The 24,019-nt window shown below is 40.5% G+C and overlaps 1 protein-coding gene across 1 annotated transcript in view; it reads left to right on the forward strand.

Annotated features, from left to right (window-relative positions):
• smpd3 (sphingomyelin phosphodiesterase 3) overlaps positions 1-24,019 on the forward strand; it is a 100,439-nt gene that overhangs the window by 51,425 nt on the left and 24,995 nt on the right. Inside the window, exons 3-4 of the mRNA XM_080876712.1 lie at positions 1,611-1,853; positions 1,940-2,897. Coding sequence (XP_080732838.1) covers positions 1,611-1,853; positions 1,940-2,897 — 1,201 coding nt within the window. The remainder of the gene's footprint in view (positions 1-1,610; positions 1,854-1,939; positions 2,898-24,019) is intronic.

Raw genomic sequence — 24,019 nt, forward strand, 5'->3', positions numbered from 1 at the left:
ATTGAGTTGTATTTTTGTTATTGACCAAATACTTATTTTCCACCCTGATTTACGAATAAATTCTTTACAAATCCTACCATGTGGATTCATGGATTTTTTTTTCACATTCTGTCTCTCACAGTTGAAGTGTACCTCTGGTGCAAATTACTGACCTCTGTCATCATTTTAGGTGGGGGAACTTGCACAATCGGTGGCTGACTAAATACTTTTTTGCCCCACTGTATGTGCACTGTGGCACTTTTGTCTTACATGAACATTCAAGATTAGAGTTAAGGTTCATTTGTGTCCTTGTTTCAGTTTCATTGCTTTAATTTGGCAGTTAATTGTCTCTGTGTGGTACACTGTCTCGCTTTGTTCCATTGTCTAGACTTCCTTCAGCTGTGTCTCATTACCCTTTGGTTTCCACCCTCCCAGTTACCCTTACTGTTTCCACTCAGTCTTTCTCTTAGTGTCTCTGTTGCTTCTCTGTTCTTGTCTGCTCCTTTCCTGCTGTTTCTTTCCTTGTGGATCTTTACATGTCTGGACATCACATCAACCTAATAAAAGTTGTGTTTGCAGCTCAGTTAGTTTGCTTTTAGCATCTGTGTTCAGGTCTTCACAAACTAATGACTCCAGCTGTGCTTTAGGCACCAAAACTACCTGGTCTGGGTTGAATAGATCACTTTTAAAATGTTGATCATGTTAGAATAAAACTTAATATCATGGAGTCAACTACTACAGCTCAGTTCAGATGGTGTATGATTTCAAAACTTCAGGCGGTGTTTAAGTGGCATACACCATAGGTTTTTAGACAGTAGACGATTTTTGTAGCTTTGCCTCTGCCTACAAGTGGAACAGAATCACTACTGTTTATTTTAGCAAAGTCTGAAGTGTAGACAGCTCTATACTTTGCGCAGGTTCAGCTATCTGCTGCGAAACTCATCAGATGTTGCCTCACAGCAAAACAAACCCAAGAGTTTCTCAAGGCAAATAAATTGGATATTCTTGAATGACAAGTCAGCCAACTGATCAGAACTCAACAGAGAAGCTTTACAGTAACTGAAGAAAAAACTAAAGTAAATGGTTCAGGTTCTGAAATTATTTATTTTATTATTTATTTATTAAATTCACTGTGCTTGTGCACAGATACAAAATTTAAAAAACTGTTTTAATACCCAAATACAAATGGTCCTAACTGCATATGTCTATGTAGACACATCTCTTTAAGTGACAGAAATGTAATCCATTTCTTTAGACTACATTACTGATATACTAAGGTTAATAAGCAGAAATCTCAAAACTGCTCAGCAGCTAATTGCTTTGAGAGATTCTACTTTAAAAAGTATTTGCATTTGATTAGCTTCCTTATGGCTATACGACCCTGTGTTTGAAGTATCTGGATTTCTTTAATATTGCTCAGAGTTAGATGACCAGTATGATATTTCTCTTAATGAGTGTAGGCTCAAGATGAAGGTAGAATAAAATGGTTCTCTAAGTATATCTTTTGAAAAAAAGAAATCTGGGAAAAATTTCCTTGCTTCTTTTAAAAAAATGCTTTTGCTCCTATTGCCCTATTTTTCTTCTGGTATTATATTTGCATTTAAAGGTTGTTTTTTTTCTGTCTTGTCTAGGCCAGACAAACACCAGGCTGAACAAGGTCAAGCAGGTGCTGGAATTGGGGAATGGAGGCCACAGGGCAGAAGCTTCTGTTTCTGCAGTGCCAATGTTTGCCTTCTGCCTGACTCCCTAGCAAGGTTTAACAACCTGTCAGACACCCACCGGAGAGCACGGGAGGTAGGGAAGAGGATCCGCAATGGTGCCAGCCGACCTCAGATTAAAATCTACATTGACTCACCTACCAACACTTCTATCAGGTATGGAGAGATCAATCCAAACTTCCCTCTGCACTTATCTGCAGTAAATGCCTCTATGTTCATATTGTTTCTGTTATGTTTATCAGTGCGGCGTCCTTCAGCAGCCTTGCCACAGGTTTCCGCCGTACCTCATCGTTGGACCAACGTCCAGACCAAACACACACAACCAATGGCCCAGCCGACACCGAAACTGAACCTGCCACCGAGTGCCCGATTCACCCCTCAGGTGCCACTGACTGCCCCGTTCACCCTTCTGTGAATGACCAGGGCTCTGCTGAATGCCCTGTGCACCCTGATGGGGCAGACACTACAGCAGAATGCCCTCTCCACCAAGGGGAGACTAAAAGCAGCTCAGACTGTCCCATTCACACCTCAGGGGAGGCTCCAGACTGCCCCGTGCATTCCACAGTAGCTCAGAGTGCTCCTGGTCATCATGACTGTCCCATGCATGGGGATGGGACCCAGCCAAAACCCGCAACAGACTGTCCGCTTCACACCTCAGGGGTTCAAATTAGCATCAGTGCTCCAGAGCCGGACCCCCAGGAAGAGGAGGCGGAGACAGGGAACCACCGGCCTGGAGAGCACGGAGGGGCAGACACGGGCAGCATGACTGCTTCTCGTGAGTCCCTTGCTCGTTACCATGGAAGTGATGGCGGGATAGGGATATCCTCCAACAATACTCTCTCTCATGTCCCACGCACATCAATATTCAAGCGCCCAGGTCGAAAACGCCGCCACGGAGATGAAACATTCGACCATGACATCTCTGCCTTTTTCCCTGCCAACTTGGATTTCCTGGCTCTACAGGAGGTATTTGACCATGGATCGACTACTAGACTACGGCGCCAGCTGCATCGCTATTTTCCCTACATCCTGAGCGATGTTGGGCGGTATGGCTGGAAAGGCTGCTGCTCCAGGTTCAAATTCCTGAACAGTGGGCTCATGCTGGCAAGCCGCTACCCAATCCTGGATGCACGATACGAGTGCTACCCCAATGGCAGAGGGGAAGATGCACTGGCGGCCAAGGGGGCGCTGTTTGCCAAGGTTTGACTTCATTATCTCTCTCTTTTTCTGCTTTGTTGTTACTGTTATGAGGCACAGGTTTCTCTTTAGTCGGTCTGCTGAGCTGTGTGAAGTAGCAGACTTTCAGCTTCAGAGTCGTGACCACTGGTTTGGTTTCTGAGAGGATGGTCTACTCTTCAAGAGATCCTCTAATATTTCATGTATTTGACCTTTCTTGAAATGCTTTTCACTTCCCTTTGAGGACATTTAGACTCCTTCCAGGAGGCAGAGCATTTGGTTTTAGGTGTTATTATCAGCAGCATTTTAGAGTTCTTTTAGTTGGCTAAATGCATCAGGATAAAAGCAGAACCTACCAGCTGACCATTTTGTTGTCACTATCTTACAAATTAGTCTTTGATTCTAATAAGGTATTATTGGGAGTTCATCAGAACTGGCTTATCCACCATCAGTATAGCAAACACAAGCTCAATATTTAAAAAAAAAGAGGATTGCTGAGGATAAAATCATGTAACATGTTTATTCTTGGAGCAATTCGGCAAGCAAAATAGGCCAAAGTGAATCAACTCCAAGTCTCCATCAGGGTCTATTTTGCTTGCTGAACTCCTCCAAGAATAAACTTCATACATATTTTTATCCTGAACGGTGCCGCAGCAATCCTCTTTTTCTCTGATTGGGAGTCTTAGAATCTCTCCACCTCTTTTCCTGGAATCATTTTCCCACCCACATAGCATTTCTTTTGCATCTGAACTGAAATTCACTTGCGGACCTAATATTTCTCGCAGCAAAGACGTGTCTCCGCTCTGACAACTGCTTGGCGCTACTTCAGCTGTAATCCTGTCATCACTGATGCTGCTCTGGGACTTTGGCATGGCAGTAATTGAATCTGCCCATTAAGTCCATTTAAACTAAATTAACTTATTATACATTTGTGAAAGAGAGTGTGAAAGAAGGCCAGAGAATCAGATCTAAAATGACCTGTCAGCTGCGTACATTAATTATAGATCTCAGTATTGTGGAATCGTAGCGATTGTATGGGGAACATTTTTTAAATGCTTCTGTTATTCTTCCAGGTGTAACAAACTTTGCATAACCCATGTGTGATGCAACTCACACACGTTTTCTACAAATTTGCAACAATGCTGCACTGAGGTAGAAAACACAAATTAAAGCACTTGCTAAATGCATTTGCTTACACCCACACTCATTCACACATCACACACCTGTCACGGTGATGAGTGAATGCACCGCAGTAATTAGTGATCACTCACAGCCTTTCCTCAACGATCACTGTAGTGTCGACAAAAAAATGCTTTCGAGATTTTTTCTTTTTTATTAATGTTTGTTGAAGAATTATCATAATGTTTGTTTTTCAGTGAAGATATGATAACGATAAGCATAATGATATGGCTTTGGTAATTAACGAGAGAAAGCATTGTTTACAAATGTAACTCGATTTTTTTAAACACCGCCAAATCACACTTTTCACGTGTTGGTAATTTAATACAATTACCAATCACTGTGGGCTGCACTTGTATAATTGTATGAATTATTTTGCAATTACTGAGTCTTTCCAGATTCTGATTTTGCATAGTTTTACATAGTTTTACATAGGTTTTTAAGGGGCGTTTAATATGAAATCAAAAACAGTTGACTCAGTAGGAAATCAAGAACATAAAGAGCAAAAATGTATTGATTGCAAACAATTATAAAATGTAATAAACAGATATGGATAATATAAAAAATTCTAAATAGAAAATTGGCCAAATGCTAAAACCCGCATCCTAGCAAGCAAAGAAAACATACAACCTTTGTTCTTCTATTTTTTTTTTTTTTGTTTTATTGGCTGATATCATTAGTTTTGACCTGATAATGGATTTGCTATCAGCAAAGCCTGTAAGTCTCATCTGCTGAGATTACTTATTGCCAAAATGTGAGAAAGAACAACAATACACTCTACAATTATATATTCCGTTCGGACTGCAATTATTATGCTCATTTTCAGTTAACATGCATAATGTGTTTCCAATTAACCTGCATTTGAATGTATAACATATAGAAAATGGCTGTTTTAATTTTCCACTGTGAAAAATCTATATGTCAAAACACAAGGACAAGTTTTTGAGGATGACTTGTGATAAAAAAAAATAATAATAATAATGCTCTCACATCAAAAAGAAATTTATTCCATTACTTTATTTTACCAGAAAGTTCCACTGAGATCAACTCCTGTGATGGCACACCTGTCAATCAAACTGCCACATCTCCAACTCAGTTTAAAAAAAAATCACCCCACTCAGAGTTTTTATGAGGGGCAAAACTATGCAAGAGAGGCCAAACTTGTATCTTTCCCAGGCTGCAAACAAGCTTCCTGATGCTGTAAATCTGGACATGTTTGGTACTCACTTGAAGGTCTTTTGGAGCCACCCTCAGATGGGATTTTTGCCACTTCTGCAAAGATTCATTTTTCAGCTCTGTAGCTTGCCCTGTGGTTTAAACTCAGTGGAGCATTTAGGATTCAAAGTTCTTTCCCTCCATTACTATAGAGGATGTATGTGTTAGAATGACTTCATCATCAGCATAAAGGCATAGTTTTGCTTTAATATCTTTACTCAAGTCATTTATAAAAAAGCTGGAAAAAAAACACACTGCTGCAAATGGAAGCCTGCAAAATGCCTTCATATCTGGCACAGCTGTTTATGATCAGAACGAGTGCAGTTGATTGGTTTGCTCAGCTGCCTGTTGGGGTGTCTGCTCGGTGGCTCGGGATACAGGTCAGCACTGCGCTGAATGGGCTGTATTGCAGTGGGACATTGCCTTTGCTAATATTTGTTTCTCTAGTGCACTTTATTGCATTGCACATTATTTATGGGGAGTTGTTTCACCTCCCAACAGAGCGCCCATGATTCTGTCGACTCCTTTCATCTACTCCATAAGTGCAAAGTTGGAGAGTCCATTAGGCAGCAGGTAATAAGACATTACATGACTATGTGTTCTCTTAATGTAGACATGCAAGAGCAGGAAGTTGTATGGGTTTATGACATGGTTACTAATGCACTAATGCGAGCACATGATGAGCGATCGGGTTGCTATAGTAGCTGCTGATGTCCTTCTTCCTTTGTTTTGGCGTTATGAATTTTTCTTGGACTGTAGTCTTTTTTTATTCTGTATCATAACCAAACACACAGAATGTTGGGAGAGATAATGCAGTACAACAGTCAGGTGCATATGTGCCATTTTTTGTGTGCATGTTTGTGATGATGTGTGTTGTGAGTATGTGAATTCATTAATCAGCCTCATACTGTAACTATCAGGAATCTGGATCTGATCCAGTTCCCGGGTCTGCTTTATGTGGCCCGATGCTACCTGGATGTATTTGTTTATGTCCACCTATGCACTTACATCCACAAGATCTAATAAAGACACATGCTGTCACAGCTTGCATACTGACAGTCGCATCCTGTTAGTCCTGCTGCCTGCTGACTGTCGCTGCAGCTTACAAGCTGCCTTCACATTCCTGTCTCACCACCTCAGTGCACAGGAGGTCACTCCAGGTCTCATGACAAGCTGGCTGTTAGCCAGCTGGCAGGCGTTGTACTGGCAGCAAGCTGCTAACGCTCCCAGCTGACAAAAAACAAACAATAATAAACAACAATGTTCCCTTTAAGTAAATCCCATGGATTCACTTAAGGAACTGTGCCGTGTCTGAAGTACCAAAAAATAGACAATCTAAAAATATCTGCTGCACTAAAAGCAGCCCATCGATGGAGGGAAATTACCTTGGATTTTGTTTTTTTAATTATTATTGATTAGTTTTATGGATATTGTTGTGATACACCCCCTGCTTCACCCTCCAATAGCAAAATGCGACTTTTAAACAGCAATCACAGTTTGTAGTAACCTCTTTCTATATTGAATAAAAAAGAATAAAAGTAAAGACATTTGCTGAGTACCTGGTGAATTCATAATTGGCCCAAGACACCAGGAAACATCCCTTACCTGAGAACCCTTTTTATTGTTTTATTTACCCAGTGAATTCAGGCTTTAACTTTGGACAGTTGAATCTATGAGAAATATTCTTGCTCATTTTTTGCTCGGGGTTTGGGAACATCCAAGTTTGTAAATGTGAGAACTTGAGAACGAAGCAACGTAGGAGTTTCAAATTGGTGCATCTACTAAAAGTCTCAGATGAGTTTGAATCTTAGTTATCTTGATCTCAAGGTCAAAGGTCAAGTGTCTGAAAATGTTGTGAATGCTCTAACTTTCACGAGGTCACGTGGGACTTTTAAAATTCATGACCATAGATGCATGCAGTATTTTTGCATCTAGAAAGCATATGTCCCCAGATGTATGAGTAATGGATGGAAACCATTTTCACTGAATTATAAAATAAACCAAAACATAGGCTATTTAAACTACTGCAACCAAAGAATGAAATGAAAAGCATGAAAAAATTATTAAAATATAACAAAAAACGTATTCTTCCATACTTTTTTAATCAGTAAAAAACAGGACAAAAACAAACTGACCGTCACCATTTCAGAGCCTCTGTTGGGAAACTCGATCATATTTGTGCAGTGGATCAACATTTTTCTCTAACACTGGGTTGAATAACCTCAAATCAAAGTCCACCTATTTCTTTTTCTGGATTTCATGGTCATAATTAGTGGGTGTGTCACAGGTGAACGCCCGCCTTGATCTTTCTTTGGCCGTCCACTCACTTCCTTGTGGACTGCTGATGCTTTCCATTTTTAAAGGCTCGTTCATTTCTGTTTCACAGATGTTTTTTACACCTGGTAATTGTTGTTAGCACCATCAGTCAGATGCTTCTTGTTTCCTCTCCAACTGTAAAATGTAGATATTAAGATAAAGAATATGTTGCCAGTTAAAACCTCTCCTATCATCAGCTATATCAGAATACATACTAATTAGGACTTGTTATTACGATCAGTTTGGGTAACCAAATCACATTTTGCTGTTTCCCATCCTCGCAGCCTGTCTGTCTCTCAGGCTGCTGCAGGCTTTGATATGCCTGCTGTTTAATCCTCGCGCTTCTCCTTCCTCCAGACATCTTGGCAGCTTTCCAAGGCAGAATCTTGTTGGCAACCTTCGCTTCCCCTCCACGAACCTTTGGCCATTCTCATTCATTACTACTCAACACTGCAGCTCATTTCGCCGCCAGCTGGGACGCATCTCATTAGGCGCACATCATTTGATCTACCTGATGTTCACACTGCGTTTCTCCAAACACATTATCGTGTTTCTTTCATATCCAACAAAAAGCAGGATGCTAAGTCTGAAGTCTTTCTTAAACAGGTGATTCTTAGCATCTCTGCTTTTTGCATTTTGTGAGGCTTGATACTAAACTCTTGTTATTCTTGGGCTTCTACACTTTATTTTCCTCACATTTTCTGTCAGTCAAAACATTGTGGGCAGTGCAGTAACACCATCTACCATAAATATCCAGTAGTGATGTGTCGGTTGCGAACGAAACGGCTCTTAGAGCCGGATCTTTGACGTGAACGACGCGAGCCGAATCCTTATTGGGAGCCATGGGTTTTTTTTTCCTTCTCTCACCCTCTCTCTCGCACTTTTTTCCCGCTTCACTCCGCACGTGAGCCTTGTGCTTTGCGCTGGGAAGAGGGGGGAGGGGCGGTAGTTGCAGTCGCAGTAGCACAGGAACAAAGCGGGAGAGAGAGAGAAAGAGAGCCAAAACACGTACAAAACACAACAGAAGTGCTCCAGGATGCAGGCGCAGTGTTGAGCTTTTGTTACCTAGTGGCTACACAAGCCAGGAAGCACCAACGACCGGATTTGGTGTGTGGTAGTAACAGGTAAATGAATGTTTTTTGTAAATTATTTGAATATATATGAGTGATTGTGTATAAATACACAAACAATACACATGCTGTCAATTGTGTAATTTAAGTGATCTAGGTAGCTCTGTTTTGGAAGTTCAGTTCATGCTAGATGTGTTTTGGAGTTTGGACGTGTTTTGTCTCTAGGGGCCACCGCATATATTTATATATAAACATATATAAATAAAACCACTTTTTTTACATTAGTAATTCCTTTTGTGCTTAATTTTATATTATTGTTAATAATAAATTAATTAAAGCAACAAAACAACCTGAAGAGCCGGTTCAGAGCCGAAAGAGCCGGTTCTCTAAAAGTAGCCGGAAATCCCATCACTAATATCCAGAGCTCGGGTTTCCCTATTTTTCATTTATAGGTGTTGCATTTCCTAGAGCTACTTTGCTTGCAGCCGGGCGGTCTTTATTTTTCATCATGTCACTGGCTGCCAGATAAGCACATCAGTTTTTCTGTCTTCTATATGTCTGAACATGTGAAACCTTCCAGTCAGCTCATCCTTGCCAAGTCAAATGGTTTTATTGTTATTCTACCATGTGCAGTCGTACAGTACACAGTGAAATGAGACAATCTTCCTCCAAGACCATGGTGCTACACATAACAGACTATCAACGAAAGTGTAATGTGCAAAAACTGCAACAAAACAAAACAAAGACAACGCAACACCAGACAGAACAGAACGATACAGACACAAGACAGTGCAATAGAAAGACTATATAAATAACCCTCAATATAAGACATTCAGCTGCTAAATACTGTGTTTACTTTAACCTCCTAGGACCTATGTGGACATCACATTTTGGGTTGCCTAGACCAAAATACTAAATTTTGCTCTACAAATGCTTGATATCCACTTAAGGGGATGTTATTCTGCCACTGTCCTACCAAATTTAAAACAAATGTCCTCATATGTGGATCTAATTTTTCTCAGAAACAAAAGTACAGTATCAAATCAAATCAATTAAAAATTAAAAAAAATCTTAATCTTAATCTTAATTGTAATTCTTTGTTTTTACATTCATCAGGTCCCAATCAGCTCAAATAGCAAAGAGAAATTAAAAATGCATGAAAGAGTTTGGGTCTTAGGAGGTTAAAGTCCTTTTGATTGTTTCAAACATTGACTTTTAAGCAACCTGATATCGTTTTTGTTCTGCATGCAAGTTGTTACAGGTTAAATAATATGTTTTAAATATTTTTAATGGTTTTATTTTTAGTAAAGCTGATAAATAAGAAAGTATTGCGAATAATTGGTTTGCAGGAGCTTTCTCATACTATGTTTGTGAAAATACTGTAAAAACACCAACTCTTTGCATAAAAATTTTAAAAGCAGTAGCTGATTAAACAGTTTATTCAAATTATTTTAGAATCAAAAGTGGAATTAATGTAATTTCTCAGCGTCAGTAAGCTTAATCGTGGCTATCGTGGCTCAAGAGTTGGGAGTTCGCCTTGTAATCGGAAGGTTGCCGGTTCGAGCCCCGGCTTGGACAGTCTCGGTCGTTGTGTCCTTGGGCAAGACACTTCACCCGTTGCCTACTGGTGGTGGTCAGAGGGCCCGGTGGCGCCAGTGTCCGGCAGCCTCGCCTCTGTCAGTGCGCCCCAGGGTGGCTGTGGCTACAATGTAGCTTGCCATCACCAGTGTGTGGATGTGTGTGTGAATGGGTGGATGACTGGATATGTAAAGCGCTTTGGGGTCCTTAGGGACTAGTAAAAGCGCTATATAAATACAGGCCATTTACCATTTACCATTTAATTCAATAATATATTTACAAAGCATGCCATCACACTTCAGACTAATTACTAAATCTAAATTCTCTTAACTTAGATTTTAAGGTTCAAGGTTCTTTATTATTTGTCACATGCATAGTTATACAAGTATAACACACAGTGAAATGTAGCCTGACACGCTCCTCGACATGTGCAAAAATTGGGGGGGGGGTGTAGAGGAAGAACCTTATATATATATATATATATATATATATATATATATATATATATATATATATATAGTATATACACTGGGTGAATGTGCAGTAGTAGCAGCAAGCAGGTGAATTCTGTACATTAATATGAATAGACATCTGACTATTTTACAGGATAGACAATATAAACATATTTAAAATTAAAGGAATTGAAATGTACATTGTGCCGTGGTTTAGTGTCTGGAAGAGAGTCCTGTCTCAGTCAATTATAGATGATGTGAGAGGGCGGGTGTGTGTGTTTAGGGCATGGATGGCTTGGGGCTAGAAGCTCCTCTTGAGTCTCTCTGTCCTTGCCCGGAAGATGCGGAACCTTCTACCAGATTGCAGAAGTTGGAACAGTTTGTTGCCAGGATGGGACGGGTCCTTCAGTATCTGCGCTGCTCTAGTCCGGCATCTCCTGGTGTAGGTGTCCTGAAGCGGGGGGAGAGCAATCCTGCAGCAGCGTTCTGCTGTACGGATCACTCTCTGGAGAGCTTTTTGGTCCTTCACACAGCTGTTCCCAAACCACGATGTCATGTTCTGTGTGAGGATGCTCTCCACAGCGCCTGTATAGAAAATCCTGAGGATCTTCGGAGAGACCCTGAACTTCCTCAGTTGTCGTAGGTGATACAGGCGCTGCCTAGCCTTTTTGGTCTGGACCTGAATGTGGGCAGCCCATGTCAGGTCTGAGGAGATGTGGACACCAAGATACTTGAAGGACTGCACCCTCTCCACTGGAGCTCCATTGATGATAATGGGCTTGTAGTGTCTGTGCTGACTCCTTCTGAAGTCCACCACCAGCTCCTTGGTCTTGCTGACGTTCAGCTGGAGGTGGTTGTCCTGGCACCACGATGCCAGATTCTTCACTTCATCCATGTAGGCCCCCTCATCGTTGTTGGAGATGGCACCCAACACCACTGTGTCGTCAGCAAACTTCACAATGGTGTTGGAGCCATGGGTGACCACACAGTCTGAAGTGTAGAGGGAGTAGAGCAGTGGCGAGAGGACACATCCCTGAGGTGCTCCTGTGTTGATGGTGATGCTGTTGGAGAAGCACCTGCCCACCCTCACCACCTGAGTTCTGCCAGTGAGGAAGTCCAACACCCATGCACACAGACGGCTGTTAAGTCCCAGATCCCTCAGCTTTGTGAACAGTCTGCAGGGCACTATTGTGTTAAACGCTGAACTGTAATCAACAAGCAGCATTCGCACATAGTTACTCTGTTTCTTGTCCACGTGGCTGAGAGTGGTGTGTAGGACGTGGGCGATGGCATCCTCTGTGGATCTGTTGGATCTGTAGGCGAACTGCAGCGGATCTGTGGTGTCTGGGATGGAGGAGGAGATGATGTTCTTCAGCAGCCTCTCAAACACCTTCATTACTACCGAGGTCAGTGCAACTGGCTGGTAATCGTTCAGGGATGAGGGTTTGCTGTTCTTGGGCACAGGGATGATGGTGGATCTTTTGATGTGGGGACCACAGACTTCGCCAGGGACTCGTTGAAGATGTAAGTGAACACACCTGCTAGCTGGTCAGCACAGCAGCGCAGCAGACGGCCGGTGATGCCGTCTGGCCCCGCCGCTTTCCTTGTGTTCACTCTCCTCAGTGCCGCTCGGACGTCATGCTCCACGATGCTGGTCACTGGTCTCTCGCTGATGACGTCACTGTCCTCGGTAGTCAGGCGGTAGATAGCATTAGCCGCCTGGCTAACCTCGAAACGGGCGTAGAACCGATTCAGCTCGTTGGTGAATGCAGAGTCGGCGTTGATCGGCGCAGTGTCCCTGGCTTTGTAGTCCGTAATGGTGCGTAGTCCGTGCCACATACTCCGTGTGTCGCCCTGGTGGAAGCGGGACTCCACACGTTCCCGGTACCGGCGTTTGGCATCTCTCACCGCGCGCCGCATGAGGCCGCTTTGTAGGCGCTCATATCGCCAGTGGCGAGACTCGCGTTGTAGGTAACAGGTAACAGGCATACCTACATTTAAACGTGTAGAGATGTTAAAGGTAGGCGACATTACCACTAATGCCTACCATAGCCTAGCATTTTCATAACATTCATAGATGTGGAGGAGGTGGAAATTTTTAATTCGGAGTTAACATTATTCATGATTTTGCATAATTAGTTTTGGCATTTTGGTCTGGCAATCAGGTTGGTCTCATTTTTCTGCCAACATATTACAGTGACTGGGTCATATTATCATTTCAATTCCATTGACTTGGGGTGAAACTGTCAAGCCCGTGATTTATGAGGGGTTTTTTGCACCGTACAAAATGAGGCCATTATATCAGTAATCTATCCCCAGCCATCATCTGCTATTGTTTCCAGACGCGTTCATTTCAATTACATCGATTATTAATTATCAATTATTTCTTGTATAAATTTAGACTCAGACAAATGTACCTCGAAGAACACACTTATTCTCGTTATTTCCCAATGGATACTTACCTGGAAAACCGCGGCAGGTCAGCAACATAAATCTGAATTATCCCTTGTGGAGAAGTGACGCACTCGGAAGAGAAAGGCAGGGAGAGAGGAAGAGAGGAAGAGATAGAATATTAATTAAAAATGTTTCCCTAAAGAGAGAGCCAGGGCTGGCTCCATAATTAAAGCTTTTCAGTCTCAACATTTATCCCCTCTTACAATTATTTCAAGCTGCTAAGTGCATGGTTGAAAAGTCATGTGTCTGCGTGTGTGTTTGTGAGTGTGTGTGTGTTTGTGAGTGTGCAGATACGCAGTCTGAATGCATTACTACGGATTAGGCTTTAAAATAGGAACCTGCTCAAATCTGGATTGAATAGAATGAAGATCAATGGGAGAATTCCTCAAATCCATCCCTGATCTGTAATGACCAAAAGGAAACCTCGTCACTATGAAGGTCAACCAATTCACTGACATAAACTGATTTCCTATCCAGGTCAAAGGGATTTCATCCCATCTCTACATGCCAAACAGAAGGTGACAGAGGTCTCAGCTCATCTCATTTTTGCCAGACATTTGTATTATTCGTATTTCAATCAATGCCCCTGTGTTAATTGACCGAGATTCACAAAATATAGCTTGTATTTATTTTATTCACACATTTCTTTAACGGTGGGCTTGTAATTGATAGACTTGTCCAATAGTTAGCAGATTAGTTAGATTGCACAGCCTTAGACTTGAGCCAATTTGACAAACTTGCTGATGATTTTTGAGATTAACATAATTGATGGGAGATCATTTAAATGCAGTGCTCAGCTGCAAGTGTTCCACTTTTAAGACCCGTGATTTCAGTTTCCAAGAATCTGAATGTAGATTTCTCCATGAGAGCAAGAATGGATCTGTTTTGATGAACTCAGAGCCCAAAATGGACTCGCTCAGTGTTTTTAAACTTGACCTGAATGTTCTAGTTTGTAAGAACTGAAGTCGGTATATCTTGATTTATGCAGGTGCTAATGTCTTAGCACCTCGAAGCTTGGTTGTAATCTTAGCTCAGCTGGGGCCTTTCTACATGCAGTCTCCATGTTCTTCCTGTGACTGCGAGAGGTTGTTTGGGTACTCCAGCTTACTTCCACAATCTAAAATTTGATGTTTGATTAATCAGTGATAAATAAATATGAATAGGTATGAATATGAGACACACAAAGTGCATGTAATAAAGGGTTTTGTGTTTTGTATAAATGGCAGTCCAGTCTACAGGAACTATGACAATTAACTGGAAGCAGGACTGAAACCTGCCCAGATTCAATAAAACCTTGTACTTAGCAGCACAGTGAAGTCACCTGACTTCAGACAAGACGTTATGTGATAGAAATTTGTTTGTAACTTGACCTAAACTCTCTTAACGTCTGGTTTGACTCTTATTTGTCATAGCTGAATTGAAAGTTGGCTTGAACTTGACTTAAATGTTTGAGACTTGACTTTAACTGTCTCAAGACATCACTTTACCTGTGGGTGTTTTATTTATTAGCCATTTAAGAAATAACACACCCAAGTCTCTTGATTAGCAGTTTCAATCAAGAATTGGTTTGATCTTAACTCCAGATAGCTATCATTACCTGACTTCTCTCTGTCTGAACTCCTCAACATCACATCTCAATTCAAGACGTGATGTAGACTTGTAAAGACTAATCTGACTGCTGAATTAGCTTAAGCTGATATTGATAAACTCACAGCTTGACTCTCAATTGATTTGTGACTCTTCTCCTTTGAGATATGAGTAAGACATTCAGGATGACTTTAGTCTTCACCTGGTCTTATCTCAGCTGCCTAAAACCTTGTCTTTTTTGCTTGATTCAGAAATGGGTACATGTGAAAACACACAAGAGACAGTGGGGGAGTTTAACTGGAACTTCAAGCATGAAGCATAATGTTCTTAATCATATGCACATTTAACTACAAAGGAATATACTGACTATAAATTCCCAGATACCAGCTAAAGGGAAAAAAAAAGTATTGTGTTATAAAAGTTGTTATATGTTATTAGACTTTCTTTTTTTATAATTCTTCTATAGCTATAAAATACCTCAGATCAAAGGGTCTGTTGTGTCTAACGGTCAACTTGTCACTTGATACTATCATTCATGAGTAAAGGCAACACTGCACTGTAGGCATTATTGCATTGTGGAAAGGTTGTACACCCAGGTAGTGCATGACATAGCAAAGTCCAAATGGATCACATATTTTTTTATATTGTTTGATTTCAAGGTTTATGTATGACTGATTGGTTTTAATATGTTGCACAAATTGAAACAGTAACAAAACACACAATATTTCCTAAAAAGAGCATCAAGCATCCAGACTTGTAATTAAAAGACCCTGATATGAAACAATGTGCATGTTTTGGTTCATCTGGTAAGGCAAATGGAAGAAGACCACAGCTTTCTGCTTTCTTTGTTGTTGTCTTTGAGTGAAGCGATCAAACTCATGCGAGTAATGCAAGATGAAATGTGGGCTCCTCATCTGATTTTAAAGTTAGGACAATTAGATACAGCAGCCTCAGAGCCTTCATAATGAGACGAGCCTGGTTCGGTTGGCTCCCAGTGTGAAATCGTCTCTCGCAGCTCGTTTCAATTTCCGCTCTGTTTCGTCTCAATGCTCTGTAATGAGGGGAAGTCCTGGGAAGTTTTAGCATCTCATATCCTGCATGTTCTGACTCATTTGTTTTTTAATTTTAAAAGAAACGCAGTTAATTTCATTACATGTTATTTTTATTCACACAGCGCACCGGGGGGGAGGGGGGGCAAAAAAAATTGCTTCTACTCAAGGTTTTCCTGCATCTCTGCAGAGACTCCAGTTTGTGCTGGCATCATCTGAGGTCTGTGGAAACATGTTAAAAGTCCACTCTTTCTTATATGCACGAGTGTGCACACATACACTAGACTCCCCTAAGGTCTCCTGTCAGTTTCAGGGTGTGCACACACCTATTCAAGCATACATAAGCCCCTGAAATATTAATACACAGTGTGGCACTGAGATAGAGCAGAGTGGAAGACAGAAGGAGACACAAATAAAAGAAAGGAGGACAGAGTGAGGCAGGTGACACAAAAGAAAGAAAGAGCTGTCTGGATTAAAAGTTTATTGATCCCGGTGGTAAAATTCATTCGAGCAACAAAAATGTAATAGTAGCAAAAATAATTAGTCTCACTTTTACAAATGTTAATACGGTGGATTAAGCTGATTAGATTGCAGTTATTAACATTTATTTGTTTATTATAGCAGGTACCTTTGGGTCTGTGGTAAGACGTGGATGTATGCTACAGCAGAACAAGATCATTTCTTTTTTTTTATTTGCATGGAAAATCACAGGTCCTTTTTTCACTAAATTGCTTTTATTTTCATTTGTTAATGAAGGCAATAATGTCATAATAGGAAACTCAAGTGATTCAAAATGTGAAATAACTGCTAAAAATATATTGTTGTTCAGTTGCTAATGAAGTTCTCATTTGTGAACAACCCTGCTATGGCAAAAAAAAAAAGTGCAAATATAGTAAGTTCTGCTTTTATGTGCTTCTTAAGAAGTTATGGGCTCCATTAAAAGAACTTGAAGTATGTGTGCAGATTAGAAACATGATTAATGAACCTTAGAAGTAGCTTGCCATCACCAGTGTGTGAATGTGTGTGTGAATGTGTGGATGACTGGATGTGTAAAGCGCTTTGGGGTCCTTTGGGACTAGTAAAGCGCTATACAAATACAGGCCATTTACCATTTAGAAGTGGTCATTTGCGGATTTTTGCCTTTCGTTTATAGAACCACTATATACATGCAGTTGCTGCACTGGTTGTTATAATATAATATTAAAATAAATATCACAATTCATTGACTGCTTTTTGGAGATATTCTGCATTAAAAACTGAGTTTAAAATGTCAAAGCTGGCAGGATTATATAGCATATTAACATATTTAAGCTACTGTCTGAGTTGAACATTACAGATGTGCTGTGGTCATTACGTCTGCTCCAATTTCATCTTTTGGAGAATTTACATACAGAACAAGTTGATGCTCTGTAGCTCTGTTGTGTGATTTTTGGAGCTATAATTCAGGTTCATAGCAGACTTATATGGGGGTGTGCTTTGGGTTCAGTTTATTTACACCTCCTGTTTATAGACTGTTCTCCTGCTTAGAAGCATCTAAAAAAGCTTTCAGCAGAAGAATACTCTGAGGTCGCTGGTGGCTTGGTGATTGCTAAAACGTTTTTCTGAGTATCTAGAATCCTTTTCTCATTTTCTAAATTTAAAGGTAATTTATTTTGGAAAATTGAGAAATGTTCCATTAATGAAACTGCCCAGTTTTTACAAATTAACAAGATCCCAAATGAGCTTCTACTGACATGAAAGCTTGATTTCATGGGCAATAATAAGACCTCCCCTCACATACACACACTTACTTTTAAGGCAGTTTTGAGAGCAATAATGTGGTATTAAGATATCAGCAATCAGATATTAAATCTTTTTTCTATTTAAAAAAAAGAAGGGTTTTTTTGAATTTCTGACAGATGTGAGGATAGGTAAAACCTGCAAAGCAAGTAATTGTGTTAATTAATAAAAAGGAGGTTTTTTTTTAATCATGTAATTGCATTAGTAACACATTAGTAACAACAGAACTGTTATTTTTATAGCAACCTGTTAGGGCACACTGAGTAAAATGTCAGTGGCAGATGTGTATTACAAGCCCGGATGTGGTATATCCCGTCCATCCCATTAATCAGTAGCTTGTAGAAGCACTTTTAACAATAATAACTTGAAGTAATGGCTTCCTGTATGACTCTATCAGTCTCTCACATTGTTGTGGAGGAATTTGGACCCACTCTCCTTTGCAGCATTTCTTCACTCCATTGAGGTTTATGTGCAAGGGTTTATGCACAGCTCTCTTAAGGTCCTACCACAGTATTTAATACTCAGTCATCAGACTGCGATCTTGGCTTTGAGCGGGCCTTTGCAACACTTTGATTCTTTTCTTTTTCAAACATTCTGTAGTAGATATGCTGATGTGACCCAGTTGGTTTCATCGGTCCGAAAAACTTTATTCCAGAAGTTCTGTGATTTGTTCAGACGCAACTTTGAAAACCTAAACCGCACTGCCATGTCCTTTGTAGAGAGAACAGGCTTTCTCCTGGCAACCTTTCCTTTCTAGCAGTGTCTTCATTAAGATTGTGGCTGTCTTTCCTTCTTGGCATTAACAAACACCTGAACGCACTCAATCAGCAAACTGCCAAAACATCTGCTCTCATACAGAGTGTGGGGAGTGAGTTGGAGGGTGGGGTGGGCTGTTTTTAACTATGTAAAGCACTTTGTGCTACATTGTTTTTTGTATGAAAAGTGCTTTATAAATAAAGATTGATTGATTGAGGTGCTCATACTTGCACACTTGCGCGAGTAATTAGCAGCATCTGGCTGCTAATTACTGATTTAATTGTTATGAAAGTAGTAGGAGCTTGCTTAATTTGTCACATGACTGTACATTAAGTTTACATTAACCTCAGCTGGACTAAAGCGAGTTATGTTAGCAGACTAATAAAATGTCAAGAAAAACCTAAAGCTGTTGAACTATCGCCTTTAACTGAAGATCACTAAATTAGCAAAAAGAGGAAAAATTTGCAAATTGGATTTCAGGTGCATTCCTGGATCAGCTGGTAGTCCTTAGAAAACCAATACAACCTCCCAAATGTTCACTGATGCACAGCTTATGCAACATTATTAGAAAAGTTAATGTACCATCAGATAGTGCATTTTGTAAACTTGGACCAGTCTTTTCTGTTTCTCTAACTCTCCCTCAAAACACTCATTCCATTAAGAGTAATTCAATTAGTCCCTCGAATATTCACAGGGAAATCTATGGCCCTTGCTGTGAAGTGTATTTACTGTATTTCAGCCTACAACGTGAGCTTTGAGTTTGGTATTAAAGTCGGGCTAATCAACCTAATGCTTTATTGTGGCTTTTAGAATGTCTTATTATTGGCTCTGCACGGATACCGAGCCAAAACAGCCATCACTTTATTGGCTGTTCATATCCATTCTAGTCTGTCGCTCCTTGGTTGGGTGCTCTAACGCTGTTTATTTGGCACAGGGGAAAATCTTTTTTTCTTTCCGGATTACAGGATGATTTCATATAAACAACACACATCTTAGTTGAAGGAAAGGTCATGTAGCAGTTTTGTTTTTGAGTCCAGGAGTAAAAATATCAGAAGCATCTAACGGGGTGTTTAAGTCATACTAGAGAGAGACATTTATCTTACTTTGTTCCTTTATAGTTCCTGTTTTTATCTGTACAACCTTTTATGATGAGTTCTGATGTATAAACACTGTATTTATGTTTTAATGATTATACTGTGGACAGGCATTCATTGTATAAAAACTGAAAGTTGCTAAAATTGTTGCAGTCACACAGTGAAACTTTACTAACAGCAGAAATGACATTTTCTGATAGCCTATTGATAACTGTGGCCCAGCCGATTACAGTTAGTGCTGGGGTCGTCACCGACGACGACATCGAACTCAAAAGGTGAAGGGTCAACATTAGAATAGCTCAAAATACACGAACACAACATGTGATCAAAAAGGCAGAAAAGGTTAATTAGCAACAAGCTGGAAGCTTGACAGTCATCACTTCTTTGTAGTTTTGATAACCTGCATTTACCAGATCATACAACCTTATTTAAGGTCACATGGACTGGGTCACCTGAAGGAACCCAGCACACTCCCAAACCCTGCTGGACTGCTTGGAAGCAAAACAGACGTCCAATGCAGGCGCAGTGACAGGATACCAAGTTCAAAAGGAAATAAGTACATAAATAACTGAGTGGTGAAAGTATCATTTCTCTGGATTATTCCAATGAAAACTGAGCCAGACAGTGAGCTTTTAGAAGGGCCAAAGTAGAAGCTGTTATTAACAGAACTGACAGCATGCTGATTCACTGTTATGTGACAACTGTCATGTTAGTTTATATCTATAAATAGTAATAAAAATAACTACATTGTGTATGGCTGTTTAATCTAAGTTGTATACTAACAAGCAGTGCTATAAATATAATTCTGAGGCTGGAGAACGATTTATGTTCCACTCCAGCCTTGGACTACCTCTTATCTGGTCTCTAGCAGGGGTGTTTGCCTTGTTATAGATCTACTCCACCCATATTCATTCCCACTTCAAACTATCCACCTCACAATCACCATCCTCCTTCTCTGCAACCCTTTATTCATCCTCCTCCTCATCAGTCTGCATCCACCCACCAACTCTTCAGAGCTGCCAGCGTCCACCTCGCTCCGTGCCTCGTTTCTGTGCTGCTGGAGGACTCCTTCAACACTGATGTTAAAGGTGTCTTATTAAATCTCAAGTGGGCTTTTGTTATTGCTGCTCTGCTCCCTGTCTCATGCTTCAGGAATGGAGAAATTGATGTAAGAAGTAGTAAAATATGTATGAAGCACATGCTGAAAAAATAATATCCTCAGCACTGTTTTAGGCTTCACATTGATCGAATAAGCCTACCTCTTGAACAGAACATCGCTCACTCGTAGTTGTGCTTGATTATTTTGATGAAAATGCTCTAACGTAACCCCAACCCAAGTGGAAAATGTTAGACTCTGTGCCTGTAACACCGTACGGAAACTTGTAATAGTGACAAAAAATATTATTTTCTGTAAAAGTGAAGACGTCTGGTGTCTCCATCTTCTCATTTGTTTACAGTGATCAATAGCTGATGTGTTTTTCCTTCTGATAATAAATCTTTTACCCTCCTGGGACATGACAGACCATTCATAATACTGCACAATGTCAGGACTGCTGTTGCTGCGGTGGGGGAGGGCAAAAACCTTTTCAAATATAGAATAGCACCAAGTTTGTTGCTTATTTCCTAATTTCCTAATATTTAGATAATGCATCAAGATAAAGTTTGTGATACAGTGTTGCCGAGGTTACTATCGCCTGACAGCAAGAAGGTCCTGGGTTAGGGGTTAGCCTAGCCTGAGGACATTCCAGGTGGAGTTTGCAGATTCTCCTGTTGGGGCCCTGGGTTTTGAATTTTGCATTTATTTTTAGTTCAATTGTATTCATGGTGTTTTGAGTTGTTGTTGAATTATTGTGGGTCGGTTACTTTCCGGTTGTCTCAGTTCTTAAGTTTCATTTGACCCTGCAGTGTTCCCTATATCCTTCCAGCTATCAGTGCCTTCCATTTAGTTTTGCTTCCTTTATCTTGTTATCTTTTAAATGCTTGCATCTGTTTGTTTACCCACCTGTTCCACATTCCCTCAATTAGCTGTTGTGTATTTATAGCCTCGGTTCTCTCCTTCCTCTTTTGATCAACAGGTGTTCCTCAAAGGTAGACGTTGCATTTTCTAATTGCCTAAGGTTACCATTAGGATCATAATTAGAGTTGGGGTCTGAACTGCTGTAGTTGTTGAGTTTTATAGAGCATTCAGAATTTAAAATGCCTCTCAGAATTGTTTTAAGACTTACTGGATAAAATGGTGGAGCCAATAACGTATGTTTGCTAATTTGAGCCACTTTTTGTCATGATTCGGCTGTGTGCAGGCTGGATGAGGACCCAATCGCAAACTCACAGAGGCAGGAATGAACTCAAAATTCACAGCTTTATTGCTGGAGAGCAGAACCATGCAAATTAAACCAGGAAACTATAACGTAACACACAGAGAAACGCACGGCCATGGATGAGGGAGAACGCGACACCGAACTGAGGGAGACGCAGACATAAATACACAGAGGGTTAACGAGGGAAGTGGGAACACACGGGGAACACAGGTGACACTGATAATCATAACAAGACACGGCAGGAGTAAATGCAACACTGACGGGAGACTGTCAAAGTAAAACAGGAAGTACACAGAGGTTCAGACAGGAGGAGAGAGAGCACGGGGAGAACACAGACATAACGGGCTGGGGAAAACATGGAATAAAACACAAGGAGAGACGAGGGCTCACAGATACACAGAGGGGCACACAGGGGGTAAAAGCCACAAGGGGAAAACACATAAGGAACAACGTAACAGAGAAACCCAGGAAGCATGGCCTAAATAAGGAACAATACACAAATACATGAAAACTAAGAATACTGGGCCACCATGGCCCAGGACCATGACACTTTTTCCTGTCAGTAAAACATTTTAAAATGAATAATCTGCCAGCTTTGTGGTACAGAGTGGCAAATAAGTATATACTTCAGTGATTAGCAGTGTGTGCACCCATGCACTTTATGGATCCAGCTTTTCTTTCAATGTAGCTTGCCATCACCAGTGTGTGAATGTGTGTGTGAATGGGTGGGTGACTGGATGTGTAAAGCGCTTTGGGGTCCTTAGGGACTAGTAAAGCGCTATATAAATACAGGCCATTTCTAACATTAGCTGACTCCATTTGTTCTGACATGTTCACTTCTGCCTCCAAAAATAAGGATGCCAATGGTTATCATGCTAAATCTGTAACATGTATGCCATGCCATATCTTATACCACACCACACTTCAAGACATATTCATATTAGTCTTAGAAGCTTACATGAAAAGCTTACAGTGGAACATTGCCAACCCTCCAAATGATGAGCTTGTATTTCATCCGCACGCACAAGAAGAATTGGGTATTAGTGGTTGATCATAACAGTGCATCTAGACAGGAGTGTTTAAGCAAAACCTCTTAAAATATCTGTGGAAGATAGAAAAACCACAGGAGTGTGCACTTACTGCAGAAAATGGAAGTGCAATTATAAACCAAAGGTCACCAATAAGTGAAAAGACATTAAGATGTAATAGAAAACAGGCCTTTTTCAGGGAATATGCAAGAGTTGAACTTACAGTCTTCCTGCAGCAATGGAAGTTAAAGACAGTAACTACACTAACTGCAACTATGGTCCACTACTAGGAAACACTGTACTGTGGGATGTAGCAGTCTATAGGGATATCAAAACGTTAACAAAAAGGGAGCAAATGACTGGAGAAGGTTATGGTAGATAGCCACACAGTCTTCAGGCTTAAATTGTATTCCAAGATGAACTGAACAGAAGGGTGAAAACAAAGCATCCAACAAGTGCAACACATTTGTGGCAGCATCTGCAATAGTGTTGTAAAGAACTTTCCAAACAATGATTCATTTCCATTGTAGACCGAATGCCACATGTTGTTTGGCTGCTAAATGAATCAAAACTTTAGATTCAATTTAGGACGTAAGGCTCCACGGTTCCTTAAAAGCATATTTCTTTTCGTAGGTTTTTCTGACGTATACTGAGACAAAACGCTGCGTCAGTTGAACCTACAGTATATTTATTATCCAACCCACTCATGTTTGCACCACTCTAAGTCTGAAACTGAACACAAGAGATAAATAGTGGATCCGGATGTAGTCGAGCCAACAAGACTCACAGTAGACGGCAGGTTTCAAGCAATGCTCATCGAGTCTCAGCTTTTTTTTAGCTACATCAGTCAACTGCAGAGAAATACATGGTAAAGCTCCAACTGCAGAAGCCTGCAATTAGATCAGCTATCAGAGCATAACCTCTGCACGGAAAGAGGAGCGCTTTAAAACAGGCTCACTTTGCAGTCCAGTTAGTTTTTAGTCACGTACACAATTATAATATGAGTTTTTATATGCTACATATACGTATAATTTTCTTCGCACTCATAAGCAACAAGTCCTGGCTCTAAACTGTTATATCCTCCATCCTCTGCTCATCCATCATGAAGTCCACAGGTGTGGGACCACTTTTAAATTTAATTTTCATTCACTCTTTGTGTAAGTTTAGGCAATAAAATTACTTGCTAAGCTTTATGAAAGGAATGATGATTTTTTTTTCAAATGAAATCCTTTTACAAACATCGGGATGGTTGTCAAGTAAAGCAAAGTTAG

Source organism: Rhamphochromis sp. 'chilingali' (assembly GCF_963969265.1).
Source record: "Rhamphochromis sp. 'chilingali' genome assembly, chromosome: 2".
Classification (NCBI taxonomy): domain Eukaryota; kingdom Metazoa; phylum Chordata; class Actinopteri; order Cichliformes; family Cichlidae; genus Rhamphochromis; species Rhamphochromis sp. 'chilingali'.